At 37.1% G+C, this 16375-nt stretch overlaps 1 protein-coding gene across 10 annotated transcripts in view; it reads left to right on the top strand.

Moving 5' to 3' along the window:
• LOC102697890 (voltage-dependent calcium channel subunit alpha-2/delta-1) overlaps window positions 1-16375 on the top strand; it is a 238143-nt gene that overhangs the window by 19830 nt on the left and 201938 nt on the right. For all 10 annotated transcript variants that reach the window (XM_069192581.1, XM_069192580.1, XM_015352221.2 and 7 more), the window contains exon 2: window positions 14901-14982. In XM_069192581.1, the coding sequence (XP_069048682.1) occupies window positions 14901-14982 (82 nt within the window). The remainder of the gene's footprint in view (window positions 1-14900; window positions 14983-16375) is intronic.

Raw genomic sequence — 16375 nt, 5'->3', positions numbered from 1 at the left:
AAAGGGACTTGCTCATATCTCGTGGACAATATTTACACAAAGTACTTAATACAAATCCAGAGTAACCTGTAAAGTTTAACAAAGTCATGCAGCAGCTTTTATACCTTTAAACCAAACAAATAATCATACATTAGTTATTTATAGATGGCCTACTAGTAACCTTTCCCTTTAAGATCAGCACTGCTAGTACTGCTGATGTGGCAGTGTGGGGAACTACAAACAGAAAGGTGACTGGTGGCCATGTTGTCCAACACAACACAATACTCCAACGAGGAAAAACACTGCAGTGGTTTTAGGGAAACAAGAAAAGGATAAGTATCATTCACACTTCATTTGTATTACAGTACATACACTCTCTCAAACATACCAGAAGGGTAGAGGGAAGTATTTCACATTCAGAAAGAAAAAATAACAAGCACTCTGTCACAATGAGTCAGGGAGAAAAAAAACTGCAAAGATGAAGTTATGAAGTTGGGGTAGAGGGAGGGGGGCTAGAAAAGATGAACGTAGCCAGGGAGCTTTTATATGTAGGGAACCTGAAGAGCGAGATTAGAATTTGACCTCTTCCCAAACTTCTGTTTAGCTAAACACCATTAATGGAAGTGACTTAATAGACAATTAAGCCACTTAATAGACAATGCATCCTTTTGGAAGGATACTAATACTGCTGTTACTATATATGAATTACACATAATTTCACATCATAATTAGGGAAGGATTTGTTGGAAGGGCGATGCATCTCTTCTCCAGTTGGTGCCAAACCTCTGGTTGGCAGGTGGTCTCTTTCTTTTGAGAAGAACATAACCAGGATGTCTCATTCAACATCTGGTGAAATAGTGCAACACCATACATGTACTGTATATCAGTTGGGAACCTACAGGACTGAAAGGTAAACTGTATGTCGAAGAAAGTACTGTATATACAGTATATAGCATGTTGCTAATTCCTGTCCTGATCACTTTACATTTGACAACATTAAATTTCACTGGTTAGAGAATCACAGACTGTACTTACTCTGTGATTTTGTATTGTGTGAAAATCTTAGTAGTTTGCTAACTATAACCTGAATTGTTGATATAGATCATTTTGGACATCATTCTCCTTGAAATTACTTCCTGTTTCTTTTTTGGTAACCCGTTTTTAAACCGTGTGCACACATTGTTTTGGCATTCCTATGGCTTTCCAATGTAATCGGAAAATTAACACTTTATGAGTTTATATTGTGAAACATTTTGTGGAAGTTGCATTCTGTATTATTGTTCTTTAAAGGTATCAACTGTCCTTTTTCCTTGTTCAAAGAATTCCAGTACGTTATTAAAAAACGCCTTCTTTTTTTAACTTCCAAATTAGCTGTCTTTTAAATCTGCTTTCACGCTGTAAGTAAAGGAGTAGGATCACCCTTACTGGTCTTGTTAGGTCTCAGCTCAGAAAAGGCTTAAGTAACTGGCACTGCAAGGGTGAGAATCAGATACCAGGCAGTCTTTCTGGTTTACATATTCCACCACCCCTTACTTTTTGGGGGTTTAACCTCCAAATGGAGGCTGTCAGATTCAAATCTTTAGAGCCTCCGGGTATTTCTGTTGACTGCCAGTACCTTTTTACAAGCTACTAGTTCTTTATCAGTGGGATGTCTCTCCTGCAAAGTCTGTATTTTCCTGTCTCAGTTGGTTCCCTTTTTATGAATTGGTGCTGTGTTCTCAGTTCTTAATCTGTGGCTACACCTCCCATCCTATGTGAGAGTTAAAATACTTATGTTAGGGAGTCTGTGAATAAGATCCACAATTTTCTGAAGTACAAATGGGAAAATGCTATCATACCGCAAAAATATAAAAGTGCTAAGATATCGTAGTCCCCGTAGGATCTAAATGTCTCTTATGTTAAATCACTCAAAATGGATGTCATCTCTTCTGTAACTTGGAATGTTAATTGACATTTTATAAAACATTAGTTGTAAGAGACACTGGAGTTTAAAACAGTATGAGAGAATATTGCGGTTTATAACCTTATGATGAATTTATTATGGCAGGCTCTGTGAAAGAGTTTGCTCTCAGTTTATGAAATAACTGCTTTGGAATTAAAACCACAGTTTTTCCCAAATGTATATGACATTTACTCCACCCTTGTCAACAAGGAATCATAATTGTTTGATTTTATGTTTTTTATAATTTTATAATAACATATTTTTATATTTGTGAAGTCATTTTGGGGTAGTTAGCATTTTGAACTACTGAAGTGGTGTTTTTTCCCCCCCAGTGTTAAATATTAACTTTTAATATTAATATTAACAGTGTTAAACATGTTTTAAATAACAGACATCTGGGAGGAGGTCATATTCTAATTCATCTTTAGAAAAAGAATTGCTGCCCACAACTTTATCCAAACTGTTCCTAGCACCCCTACCAAACCCCATTTTTGCAAGAGCTTCTCTAATTAATTCCTTGTAAATGAAGGGGGGTATTAATGAGGTGGTTTAATGCAAAGGTTTTATGTATACTACCCCTTTACAGGGTGGTAGCTGGCCATATATAATTTCCTGTATTAGGAATTCATCTTTTCGCATACCCCAGCTTGCTCTCCATGAGACACACAAGGAGAGAGAAGCCTAGGGTCAGAGCACAGGGTCAGCGATTTATACGGCACCCTTAGAGCAGCTGGGAATAAGGGCCTTGTTTAGCGGTCCAACGGGGTAGGATTCTTCTGCCGGCCACAGGATTTGAACCGGCAACTTTCCAGCCACAGGCACAGATCCTTAGCCAGTGCCGCTGTTCTGCCTTATGGCCTAAAACTAAATGTTTTTGAACAGCGAGATTACAACAGGACTTTAGCTGAGGGTTCAAAATTTTCAGAGTAGTAAACAATAAAAAAATATTCAAAGTGCTTCATCAGAGGACATAAGTGAAAACTGTGGGGAAGTGCTCTTAAAACTGAGAGCAGGAGGTACTTGTTTGCACAATGGGTTTGTGAGTCAGGAACAGTACTGGAAATTCTTGCATCGTTTAACTAACAGCAACCGAACAAGCTGGATAATCGAGCCTCTTCTTCTTTACACCCTTTCTTATATTCACTGCTGCTCGAAATAATTACAGTACACAGCTTTTTTGTAGATATTTCACAAAGATGCAATAGTGTTTATACTGAGAAATATGTTGTATTCTCCATGTGAATACACATACAGTACACAAATAGTACTTAACCATTTAATACAGCACATACTGTATTGTAGTATGACATATTTCAAATAACATTTGAAATATGTTATAGAAATTTCAAATATATTGTGTAAAGAATTTAAAGAAAGTTTCAAAGGTGTAAGGTATGTGTGAATAAACATTTGTAGGCTTTTAAATAACACCTAACACTGTGTCTTATCGGATATATATTTCAATACTAATTGTTTGTCAGACATTGTTCAATTAATCTCTAATGAAGTTAAGATAAGATTTCACCTCACCGCCAAAATAAACTATAGTTTATAGGCCAAGTTTGTTGTTTATTTGTTTGCCTTTGTTTATTTTGCTGGTGGAATGGGAAGGGTGTAGGTTAGGATGTAACGTTTCTTATATACAGTAACTTGAAAAACTCACCATAATTCCTGACCTAATTTTTGGCTGCTGTATTGACCTGGTTGAACCCAAGGTCATGATCTGAAGTGAACTAGATTCATATTACTGACTTCTTGTCATACTTCAGGCCTAATTGTCTCTCCGTTCAGTGATTTGTTCACTATCTAACTACATACAAGATTTGATTAAGTTAAAGTAGATCATTTATACTAATAATAGATCCTAATACAATTTCTTGTATTAGGAATTTGGCTTTTCACATTTTAAGGACAGTAGAATATGAAGACTTGAGTAAACTGTAGCCTTCATCTGCAAAACAAATCCGATAGCTGGATTAGATTATGTCATTTTGCAAAATGCTGTAAGAACTTTATTTGAATATGTTTTCCTGCTTACTACCAATAATACAGATATTGAGCTGCTTTTGAAAACCTTCATTATCAGAATTGGCTTCAAAATTAAAATATAACACTCTTCTTGTAAAATGATTCGCCACGTAAATTTACTAGTATAATTACCATTAGTGAGATTTACAATCAAACTCAAATTGAGAACTCAAACTCATTGATCTCAAAATTCTTAATAACTCAAATGTATTTCTTGGTCTTCACCAAAGGGAAAAAAATGCCTTATATGAAATATATTGATACACATATAAATGTATTCTGCTTCCAAATTGAGGTTACCTCAAGCGTATGCCCCATGGTCATCAAAGCCCTATTTATGTTGCAATTAACAAAATTAATTACCAAGTCGAGAAACTGAAAGGGATTAATTTAATCGTGTGATACTCTTATAATGGGCATTTATCTGATGTTATAGTTCAGGTGAAGAAGGCTCCACGGCCGAAACATTGTGTTTTCTTTCTTCTCTTTTCAGCATGGAATAAACCTATTACTTGTTCCTTATCTGATGTTTGAAATGAACCTACTGTATATAAAATAGATATAGCTAAAATATGGAAAAAGTACAGTAGGTTGGAGGAATAGCTTGATAAATTTGTAAAGTGTCATTTCTTCTCATAAGTTTGTATGAAACAATACCACTGTTGATGAGGAATCTACAACTGAGGATGTATAGAAGTCAGAGGATTTCTTATTCGGCCCATGTAGCCCATACAGTATGAATTTATAGCTCAAAATCTATTTTGAATGAGATCAGCCTTCTGGCTAGGCTGCTATTCCTTCAGCTAGGCAAGCTCTGCATATCTTGCCTCTCTTGCATTTATCAGGATCTAACAGAACTACTGAACTGGTCTTTGGGACATTTAAAAATCCCATTGAAGAGCATGGAGGAACGTGGAACGTTTTTTTAAGTGGCCGAAGTCTTTTGACTTCAAAAAGAAGAGAAGATTTGATGGTAATCAGTGACTGTCCTGCTCTTCCAAATATATCTTAATTTAAAGGCAAAGAAGCTCCACTTCTGGCAAGTGCCTCTAAACCGCAGCTATGTATGCCAGAACTGTGTACCACTATTGGATTAATGTCTTTTTAAGGCTTTAAATGGTTTATGCATTTTTGTTCCATTCCATTTTTCTACAAGGCAAAAATACAGATTTTGCGATTGCACGAAATTTTGTTTTATTTGCAGTCTCAGATACAGATCGTTGCAAAAGTATTCAATCTTTGTTGAAAACCTACTGCACATTATATACCTTCTTTTTAACTAAATGGACTGTGACATCATTGGAAACAGATTTGCAAGGGCCCCATCTGATATGTTAAATTTCCAGGAGATTTCAGATACATTATATGGATTGCGCTGGATTTTGTCAAGATCAATTCCTACATCACAGACTGCTACTATAGGAATATTTGCTAGGCTATCTGGAGAGAAGGATGTTGGTATCAGAGCTTTATCTTGGTTCTTCAGCCTTATCAAGATTGAGAGTTACTTTTACTCTATTGTATGGTAGATAAGCTGTAGTTTAGGAATAAGGACTGCCTTTTCAGTGTTCTGAGTACACCATTCCAGTCAGTTTGAAATGCACTGTCATTGTGCATGGAAACGTTTTATTTAGTACGTGACTTCATTCTGGCCTCAAAATGTCTAAAATGTTTTAACTTTAGAAGCCTTGGACAAAGTTGATATTTTGTGGCACCAGTTTGTAAGTCAGTTCCGCCAGTCCTATGTTTTGCAAGAAAGCAAAACCACCAGATATACTGTAGAAGTGTAAAACGTGAAAGGAAAATAGGTAATAGTCCATTTTAAAAACATTTACTTTTTTAAAAAAGTATTTGATTTCTGTTAGAATTTCAACAATTGTCAATTTATGTCTGTGTACGATGCTACAGTCACTGGGTGCCTAATTAAGTAGACCTATATACTGTATATAGAAGAATAATGTTATGGTTATGGGTCAGATTATATGGAAAAGCTTCATTCCCCACAAGCCAAATTGCTGCTTTGTGGTAGGATAAGCTTGTTTGTAAAATCAACAGGCACTGCATAATCTGAAGAAAATGTATTTTACACATCACGTTGTCTCCATTTCTTCTGTCTTTTCACTTCCACGGGTTAATTAGATTCCAGATCTCACACTGTCTCAGAAGCCATATTCTTTTTCCAAAGTCTGGTTGCAGGTTGTTTAATTTAGACTTAAGATCAGACTTTAATAAAGTCATGAAATTTTATTTTTTTGTGAAACGGGGCTGCCATAAAAGTTGTCAGCTTTTTTAAAATAACTGCTGCATTTATTATCTGTGACAACTGTTTCTTAAAATATAATTATGAAAATAGTGAGGCTTGGATTTTACCACCACTGTTGAGCAAAATGTGTGGTTATTTTGTATTAGATTGCCAGTTAATTACAGTACATGTTAAAAGGTACTTGTCTGTTTTCTCTTTAGATAAACCAAGGGTAAGTCAACATAAACTACAGTATATATGTGTTGTACTGTACATGGCTGAACAGGATTCTGTTCACATAAAGTACATTTAAATACATTTAAATATTTTACCTTTGTATTGCACCTGATCATACTGTATATGTGATAGAAAAGAATAATACTGTCACATATATAAGTGCTGTCCAGTTTTTTAACCCTGTTTAAGAAAAATACATTCTAGATCAAATTATTACAATAAGTCAATCCCATATATTAATTAAGTATTGTGTCAATACTATTGCAACTTTCTCTCAAATGGCACATAAATCTAGATTAATTATTTAAGAAAATATCCAAAGCATGCCTTTTCAATTTGAATTACAGTAAATTATAGTTTCTGTATTTTGCTGTTGTGCGTATTGTTTAATTGTCTTGATGAAAATTTCAAAGCTACCCTACATAATTTGATTATATAACCATGGAATAGCAGCTGATATTATGAAAGGTTCATGCAGGGTTTGCAGAATTTCAGAATATAAGGTGTAACACATAATAATAAACCTGCCTTTTAGCAGAAGCTCATAAGTTTTCGTTCTGTTGGCATTTGGGGAGGCACATCAGTAGGTCTGAATTGCATGGCAATGAATGAGCATATGCTTCACAAAGAATTTCAGGTCTCACTTCATGTAATATTCATTTAACTACTTTCAGGGGACCACATTGCATGACTTATGCAAAACACAGTTGAAAGGGGTGTGAAATACTTACTGATCTTTTTGGTAATATACCAAGAAAAATACAGTCATGGATCTCCAAAAACACGTCTTAATGATTTTGTATTAGTTGTTGAAAAGTAAGAGAAAGCTTTTTGAAGATTTTCAGGATGCTAAGAATTTGCAACATCCCTTGTAAATATTTGTCAATGCAGCCTGCTGAAAAAAATTCTGTTAGCCTTAAAACTAAGGACCAAACTGCTGGTGGTTACTCTATTGGTAATGTACTGTTGAACAGTGGCACAAAACTGGTAGGATGTGTGTTTACTTACTGTACATTCACTATACAGTACAAACACTTAAATATTAAATAATAAGAATTTTAATTTTGAATTTCCAATATTTTTCATTTTCTTAATGATGATCATTTTAAAGGGTGATATAGTATGGATATCTTAAATACAGCATTCTACCTAAAAAATACAGGGCAAGTGTATTCTTAGGACAAGTAGACTCTTGGGAAGCATTTCAACTTAAAAGTATGTCAGAATTTTTATATCATTTAATTCTGAAATTCAGTTTCACACTTTCTCATGGGATAAACTTTAGTTCCTGTTAAGATAGATTTTGCAGTACAATTATATCCTAGCCTTATATTCAGACATTTTTCTCACTGCTTGGTGCCCATAGAGAGAATTTCCACTTAGTCTTAGCTAGTGTCAAAACAAGATTTATACTGAAGTTAAAAATACAACCTACCAGAATACATACCAGTCTTTTTAAGGTAGAAGCTTTAAAATAAAGAGCATTCACTGATAATGCTGCTTAATCTTTCACATGAATATATTTACCAACTAGCAGAAATGGAGTGGTTTCTTCAGCAATGCTTTTTTGAAGAATATTTTTCATTTTACTAGAAGCTTGTGAAGTTTTTGTTCTGTGCACAACACTAAATAGCAAAACAGACATTTGTTGATGGAAAAATAATATTCTTGAATTACAATATGAAACGTAACAAGAGCTTCATGTAATATTACTGCAGCGTAGAAAAGGTTAGAAACTTTCCTGGTAGAAATCACTGTAGTTATACCTTTTATACACAGTACTCACCCTGTGATGGTTTAAACCCATAGCCATCCAGAGCTTTAAGCTCTACTCCACATTTCTCCTCTATAGCTATGTTTACACTGCATTTACTGTTATACTGTATGTAAAGCAGTTATGATATGAATTGAGTTTATTTGGGTTATATGTGCTGTTTACACTGCAGCTCAGAATGATCTGGCTCACGTGTAGCTCTACGTCTTTATGCTAACTGAGGGAGTGCTTAATGTGTGCTACTGGGGGCTGACCTGTCTCACTCAAGGCCCTTCAAAATCCTCTAGGGATGTGAAACATGTATGAACTCAGAGTTCCTGAGGGGGACAGTGATGTCATAATAGAAATAACCAGAACTGCTGGCAGTGCTGTGACATGTGTGAGACTTGTGTACAACCTAAGGGGCCAAATGGAATGAGGACAAGTATATAATTAAATGACTAGGACCAGGTGTGGTCCTTTTGTGTAAGTGATTAATTTAGAAATTTCCTTTGTTGTTGTTATTGAGGAGCATAAAGTAATAAAGTGATGGTTTTGCAGTGTTGAATGGTTCCAGAGTTCCATTGGGGATAAGGTATCTGTCACTAGCATGTACTGTATGGAACGAAAGGTGCTTGATTAAATCACCACTTAATACTTGTTGAGTTTTATATTAGCCACTTTAAACATTTTATTTCCCAGCATCTGAAGGCTTCACACCGTGCATCAAGCTGGTGACATCAAGCTGCTAATTATTGATGCTTTTTGCTTCACCTTGGCTCTGTCAGCTATATTTGGTACTCTGTGCATGCATTCAGAACACTTTCCCAGTACCTAGGAGGTACTCTTACAATCCAGTGCATGCCACTCCTTCTATTTTAGGTTAACAGCAGATACTGGTCCCTTCAGAGCAACTCCTAAATGCAGAATAAGTCTAGTAGCTGCATACTCACACTTCACGAGTATTAATCATTTAGAGAAAAAGGCCTGTTGACTGCAGACCAGTTTTCATTGTTCAAAACTTTAGCAGAAGTAATGTACTTATGTTTTCAACTGCCTGTTGTGTAAAAATGATAATATTTGAATTATTAATGAGTTCAAAATACATTTTTCACAGCAACACCAAGGAATGTTATTATGATTTAGTTTCCTGTTTATTTAAAACACTGCGAAAAGGAATCTAATATGTCCAGAAGCCCTGCCATACAGTACATCCGACTCCAATTTTTCTTCCTCCTGTTCTTCTGGGAATTTTTTCCTGCCTTTAGATTTTGAGCTAATGCAGTTTCTTAATTAATATTACAGTAGTTTATAGGCTATAATAAGCTATCAGTTAAGCAGTTCCATTAATTAAATTAAAACCACTGTAATCTAACATTTTATAAAAGGTGATACAAAACAAATAAAGTAAATCTTGTTTATGTTTTGCGGTAGAAACATCTGTTACTGTATCTTTGCTATATTTATAAACAGTGTATTTGCTATATGCATATTTAATAGACAAAATATAAAAAAATGGGATGAATGGAATGGAATGTGACAGTGACTCATCTGGTAGAGGCACAGTGCTATGAACGCAGGTTCGAGCCGAGATCATGTAACCAGCTGACTGTGACCTGGATTCCCAAAGAGGTGACATATGATTGGCTGAGTGTGGGATTTCTCAACCAGGGCTCTCTCCGCTCCCAGCAACACAGCAATGCTTGACATGAACTGGAGGACATTAGTCCATCTGTTCAAGTCTGCGTCTACCTGTTTAAAAATATTTCAGTTTTTACGTTAAAGAAATCTGAGGATGAGAGAATGATCAAATTGAAGAGAATATTGCGTAATAAGAGAGAATACTGTCTGACACTTAAAGTAGAACAGTATTGAGCTGAGCCATCCTTTTCTTACTGCTTTATCCAATTCAGGGTCATGGGTGATGCTAGTCCATCAGAGGGTGCACACACACACACTCATACCAGAGCCAGTTTTCCCAGAAGCCAATTAACCAGCCAGTATGTTTCTGGATTGTGAGGGACAGAGGATCATGAGCACCCAGAGGAAACCCATGGCAATGAAGGAGAACATACAAACACCCAAGGAATTTAATCCCAGCACTGTGAAGCGGCAATGCTAATCATTGCACCACCATGCCTCCCTATTATGCCGAATTCCTAGAAAAAACAATCCAGAAGTAAAACCTCTGTGTTTTACTTTTGGCCCAACAATTTCTCTGCTTGTTGCTTTATCATGTGCTCTTCCCTGTTGGAACTGATACATTCACATTTACTTACTGGTCCCATACTGTCCATAATATTAGTTTTTTCTAACATTATCTTTATTGCGATAAGAAATTCTGTACATTGCAATGGTGTGTTTTTAATGATGCAGACACCCTGTGTTCTAGAACTGTACTGTATAATGATATTTTTGATATATTGATACATTTATCGTTGTTTGTTATCTCTTTTAAGTCGCCGCATTGGTGAGACCTGGGAAAATTGGTATATTTAATCAAATAATTTAATCTGGTAAATAAAAGCTCAGGTATAACAAAACACAGGAGATAGTCTGTCTCTGGAGGTCAGGAGTTAGAGACCTCCATTAAAGCAATTCTTCAAACTCACATGCCTCTGAATAGTAAAAAGTGCTATTACCTTTCTAAAGCAAAGGCATCGGTCACTTCTGGTTAGTATTCACTCATTCAGAGCAGGTAACAAACCAGAAAATTGGGGAGGTGGGATGTGAGGGGGGCTCATATGCTCTGAACGCCTCAGGCATTCAGTAATGAAGCTCGGCATCTCTGGAAATAGTCCATTAATATTATATTGCTGATTTAATTCTGGAGCACACTTAAATCAGCTGAGCCTTTCATTTTCTTACACCAGTTATTTCACTTCAAATGGGCTGAAATCATTTTGGAACACAAAAGAACATATTCAATGGTAATTTTCTCCAAAATGTTATTACACCGTCAAAACTAAATAGCTTGTTTCCACCCCCCCCCCCCCTTACATTATGTCAGAGATGCAACACATGAAAAAAGTAGGTTAAGTAGGATGAATAGTATTTAATGCAAATAAAGGTATGCAATCGATTTCAGAAAACATTGAAATAATTTAAATAGGTGAAATATACCATTCCTTGACAAACTGCATTTGAAGATAGGCATTTGATACAGTTGACATCTACAAGCATTACTTACAGTACTGTATATAATGGATAAGTAATCATCCAGTATATGTTACTGCCTTGTTCTCACATTATTCAAAGTTTTCACTATTTCCTGGTAAGAACAGGGGAAAGGTTACAAGAGAGGAGGAAGCCTTTCCGCCAATCTAACTCATTTTGTAACTATTAGTTAATTGATCTGAGAATATCATCCCGCCAGTCCTTGAAAGAAGCTAGAGTATGGGCTTTGACAACCAGGTGTCACACCCTCTGCAGCCAGAGGGCGCTCCTAATCTGTCCTGTCCCTAGTTTCCTGTGCATTTCTGTCTCTCTCTCTGGGGCTATATATTTCCGGGTCTCTCATTCACCTTCACTCAGCATTGACGTTCGGATGTCCTGAGACCTGCCTAGCATCCAGGCCGCCCCATGTCCGCTGCCTGAGGGCATTGGTTTCTATATAACTCCTGAACTGCTGAGCCCGGGCTAATACCCTGTTCCGCCACTACGCATACAGTATGGGTCTTTTTCCGCTCTCCTACCTCCCCACGGTTCGTCCATTCCGAGATCCGTGACACCAGGCTGGGTACCCTGTTCCATGCTCAACATAGCCTTTTGTCTAAAGAAACTGCCTACTGTTTCCTCTGCTTTGTGCTTCACTGTTGAACAATTTGCACTGGAAAAAAGCCCCAGATCTTCTTCCAGAGGAAGCTGGCTGCTCCTTCCATGTTTTCCAGCTGCTCTCCCGCTCCGGGCCAGCACATGAGCAAAAGCTTTCCCAATAATAAACAGAGGTAGACATTAATAATTAATCGTGTCTTCTTCACTTAAAACTGTGTATCTCTGGAGTTAAGTGACAGTTCTTTTAAGTTAGCGCATTCCGCTATTTCCACCTGAGCTCCTCAAGCCCCAGAGGCGACAGAGTTGGCAACATCAGATTGAGTAACTGGACAACATTTGTGTTCAGAGAGAGATATACTGTACAGTACTCAGGATAGTAAAGGGTTAAGTAATTATAGTGATTTTAATTAGAAATTATAATGATTGAATTAGTTCTGCTGTGTGTGTGTGGACAAAGAGGATCGCAAACAGCATTTTTAGGATGCAGAAGAGAAGCAGTAATATGTTTCACAGGAATGAAACATAGAAGATTGTGTTGTATAAGCTGTGCAAACGGGAAAGATGGAACCTGTTTTTTTCTCAGCCCATTTTCTAATTTTGCTTACTCCTGGTGAGGGTCACAGACTGTTTGCTATATAAATAGAACCCTTTTGGGATGACTTCCAAAAATAAACTGAAAGTCCCACTTACCCAGATGCTAGGAACAGTAACCTTAGATATTTCTCTGTGCTGCTTAAACTGTACTGTAAGTCTCAGTAGGGGGTTAGAAGCATGCATTTTCACAGAGCTAAAACTGTCCTGTTCTAAATCCTTCTTTTTTTCTCTAGCCTCCACTGAGCTGATAGAATTCAAGAAAAATATAATAAACATGCAAATACATAATCTTGTCTTATGTTAAATTAAATGACCTCACACAAATACTGTATATAACTTTGCATGAGGAAAAACATCATAGAGGAATCAGATGCATTGTAAATCTCGGAGTAATGTAAGTATAATACGTTTTGGGTTAACTTGCTTGATAAGGGGGCAGCCACCTGGCCATAGGATGAGGAGGTTCGCCCCCCCATTCAGAGAGAGGAGTTAACCAATGGGAGATATCTGGGCGCAACACCTCCTTCTCCACGCTCTGGCCCTCCTGTCTGCATGGAACAGGCTGAAGAGTAACTCATTCGTGAAGAGGACCTGATGCCACTGCTGAGGAGTCCATCGCAGCCTCTGTGTGGCCCGAGCCAGTCGGGTGTGACGTCTAGGAGGTGTGAGCAGAGGGCCTCTGACAGGCCGCCTTGCTCAAAGGCCAGCAGCATGGAGCCTCACTGTCCTGTCACTGATGTGGGCATTGTATCTGCCGGCAGTTTCGGCAGCAGTACAAGTGGCAGATCTAAAAATGATCTCTCAGATGGACCAGTCTGATGTGTTGGTCCTGCTCTGGTGTGGTCACTTGAGGGTGACCGGATCTTGGATGGTCATCTGTCCTGCCAGTCTGCTGAAACCTTCTCTGCAGTCTGGACACAGTGGAGCGACTCACTCCATAGTGTCTGGCAATGCTGGCACATGGCATGCCTGCCTGCAGCATGCCAATGGCCCTCTCCCTAGCTTCTGGTGACATTTGAGCCATTATGGAATGAACAGAAAACTGACTAAGTCTGGCCTTTTCTTGCTGTGACCTAAGCTTTGAATTAAGGCCTTTTTAAAGGTGACCTGATCAGGCATTGTTCCATCTGTAGTCCAGGCGGGTAGCTGCGTCAGCATGCGTAGGCTGCAAAGGAACAAGTAATAGGTTTATTCCATGTTGAAAAAAAGAAGAAAGAGAACACAACGTTTCAGCCGTGGAGCCTTCTTCAGGTGAGAAGGCACCAGCCTTCTTCAGCCACCTGAAGAAGGCTCCACAGCCAAAACGTTGTGTTCTCTTTCTTCTTTTTTTCAGCATGGAATAAACCTATTACTTGTTCCATTGTTCCATCTGGACCTCATTGGGTAAAAGTGCACCTATCGAGCTTTCGTGTGATTGGCAAGTTGTAATGCCTCGCTGCAGAAGTTGTGTTGCTGGTCAGAGGGCTTAAAACAAATTGACAACTTTTTATGAAAGCACGTAAGCTTTATAAATGAGATAGTATGAAATGAGATAGTATTCGTTTCTTTTTTTCCATCAGTATATAACAAATGTCAGAATGTCTGATTATAATGATTTTGATTTAGAAAAGCTGGATGTAATTAATTCTTTGGCATTAACCCTCCTGAATTTCACAGTTATTAATTAATTGACAATTATTTCCTAAACATACTTGAGCAGTATGCAACCTATGATAAACCAAAGTGGACAATGTTAAATTGAATTAAAAAAAATAAAGATTGTAAGTGAAAGCATCCATATCCTGTGATTCTGATTTTGTCAAACGGGATTTGAATTTTGAAAAAAAACTACAGTATCGACAAGGCCGTTTCTTATTGCTTTTAAATCTTTAAAAAATGTCCTTTTAAAATTAACATGGAATTTCTCAATTAAATTATGCCAGAAAACATTTGGAACCCACCGAAAGCTCATTTGGTGGCAGTAATTAATTCTATTCATTTTCTCCTTACTATCGCTTTTGCCACTTTCCTTTAAAACTTTTTGCAGTTGCATGTTCACCAAAAGAAAAAGCAAAGAAACACTTCTGAGAAAAATAAAAAAAAAACACGTTGTTTTGTCTCTCTTTGATGTAGCACATCCATTAGAAGAAGAAAAGGGTATAAACAAATAAAAAAGGCAATATAGTGCTCATGAATGTCAATGCTGACCTTTTAGCACGAAAACACTTTGATCTGAAGGAAGCTGTTAGCCAAAGCAAGATCCATGGGCATCAAGACAACACGAAGGATGAAATGTCACGTTTCATTCGTGCTTATGATCTTTCGATATCCCCGCTGTTCACCTGACTGGACAATCTCTCCTTCATTTACAGGATCAAAGCTTGGGTGGACAAGATGCAGGAGGAGCTTGTTACCTTAGCTGAAACCGCAAGTGGGGTAAAGCACCTTATCCAGGTGAGTTAAAACACTTCAATAAAGTCCATTAGGAGCCTTCGACTGAAACTCCTAATGGAATCCGTCGGGGGAACACAACTTCAAAGATTTGTCATTTGTTCCCTTTCCACTCGTTTTATAGGCCTTCAGATGTGAAACCAATGCAAACCCATCCTTTGTTCATAGTAGAATATACTGTTGCACGTCTTTGCCTGAAGGCTAAAATGCTATAATATGAATATCCTTCAGCATGAAAAGATGACTGAAGATTTGAAAAAAATAGTTACTTTGGCATCAAAAAAGCTTTAGTATTAAATGTTCTCATAAAGAAACCCTTTGGCTACTAAATAATTGGTTATTTAGCATTTTATGTTTTTTTCCCTATGTTTTGTGTATTTGTACATCAGTAAATATTACCCCATGGCTGGCCTCAGAAAAGATGATGTATCATAAAGTTAAATGCTCTGGTTGTGAACACTGCAAGGAGCTATCGATCTAAGAAAATGAGATCAACATATCTTGCTGATGCCTTTATCCAAGGCAACATGCATTTGCTTTTTACAAAAGCCAACGAACTTTAAAGAATCAACATAATACACATTATGATAATAAGTAAACAAAATACCGTACCTTTTTATCTGAGAAAAAGAGGCACTTTTTTGTAAAAGTTGTGGGACAGTGGAACAAGCACCCAAGCCTTCTGTTAGTAGCTGGTATCCAGGCCTCTTTCAGGAAGCAGCTACATGAGAGACTGGGTTCAAATAACTACTAACAACTCTACAAGTCTTTTTTTGTTGTTATTGTGCATGGACTGCACTCCCCATAAGTATGGTGTGGAGGTATTCCTGACCATGTGATCTTCAGGGCTCCTAGGATATAGTTTAATCATTATATTCTTTTAGTGGATCTCTCTATAGATCTCAGCCATCACTGGGTAACCAGCACATAAGCTGTGATTACTTATACACTGGAAAACAAATATAATTAGTAGTGCAAATCTGTATAATGACAAAGATGAGTTCAAAGATATTGTGCTCTATCCCGACAAATGCAACTAATTTGCAGAAACTGCAATTTATCATTGAACCACATATAAAAGATAACAATCCACCAACATTTAAAATCACAATAGCAAACAAAAGGAAAGGCTGAGATTGTCACTAGTGAGAAACATCCTGTAATTTACAATTAAACAGAGGCATTGGTCTGTACAAGTATTCCTTTGGAAAATCCAACCAACCCAAGATTTCTCAACAAATGCAATAAATGACAGGTCTATTCCAACAGCAAGTCATCTGAGAAAGGAGTGTTTACCACTGATTGCTCAACAAAACAAATTTAAAGAACCGATGTCTGACTTTGTCTGTTTAGTTACCAACTGATCACAGATCACAATATTTTGCATGTTTTGTTT

Source organism: Lepisosteus oculatus, chromosome 7, assembly GCF_040954835.1.
Source record: "Lepisosteus oculatus isolate fLepOcu1 chromosome 7, fLepOcu1.hap2, whole genome shotgun sequence".
Lineage (NCBI taxonomy): Eukaryota > Metazoa > Chordata > Actinopteri > Semionotiformes > Lepisosteidae > Lepisosteus > Lepisosteus oculatus.
The sequence above is the reverse complement of the archived record's forward strand: the minus strand, read 5'-3'. Positions and strand labels throughout refer to the sequence as shown.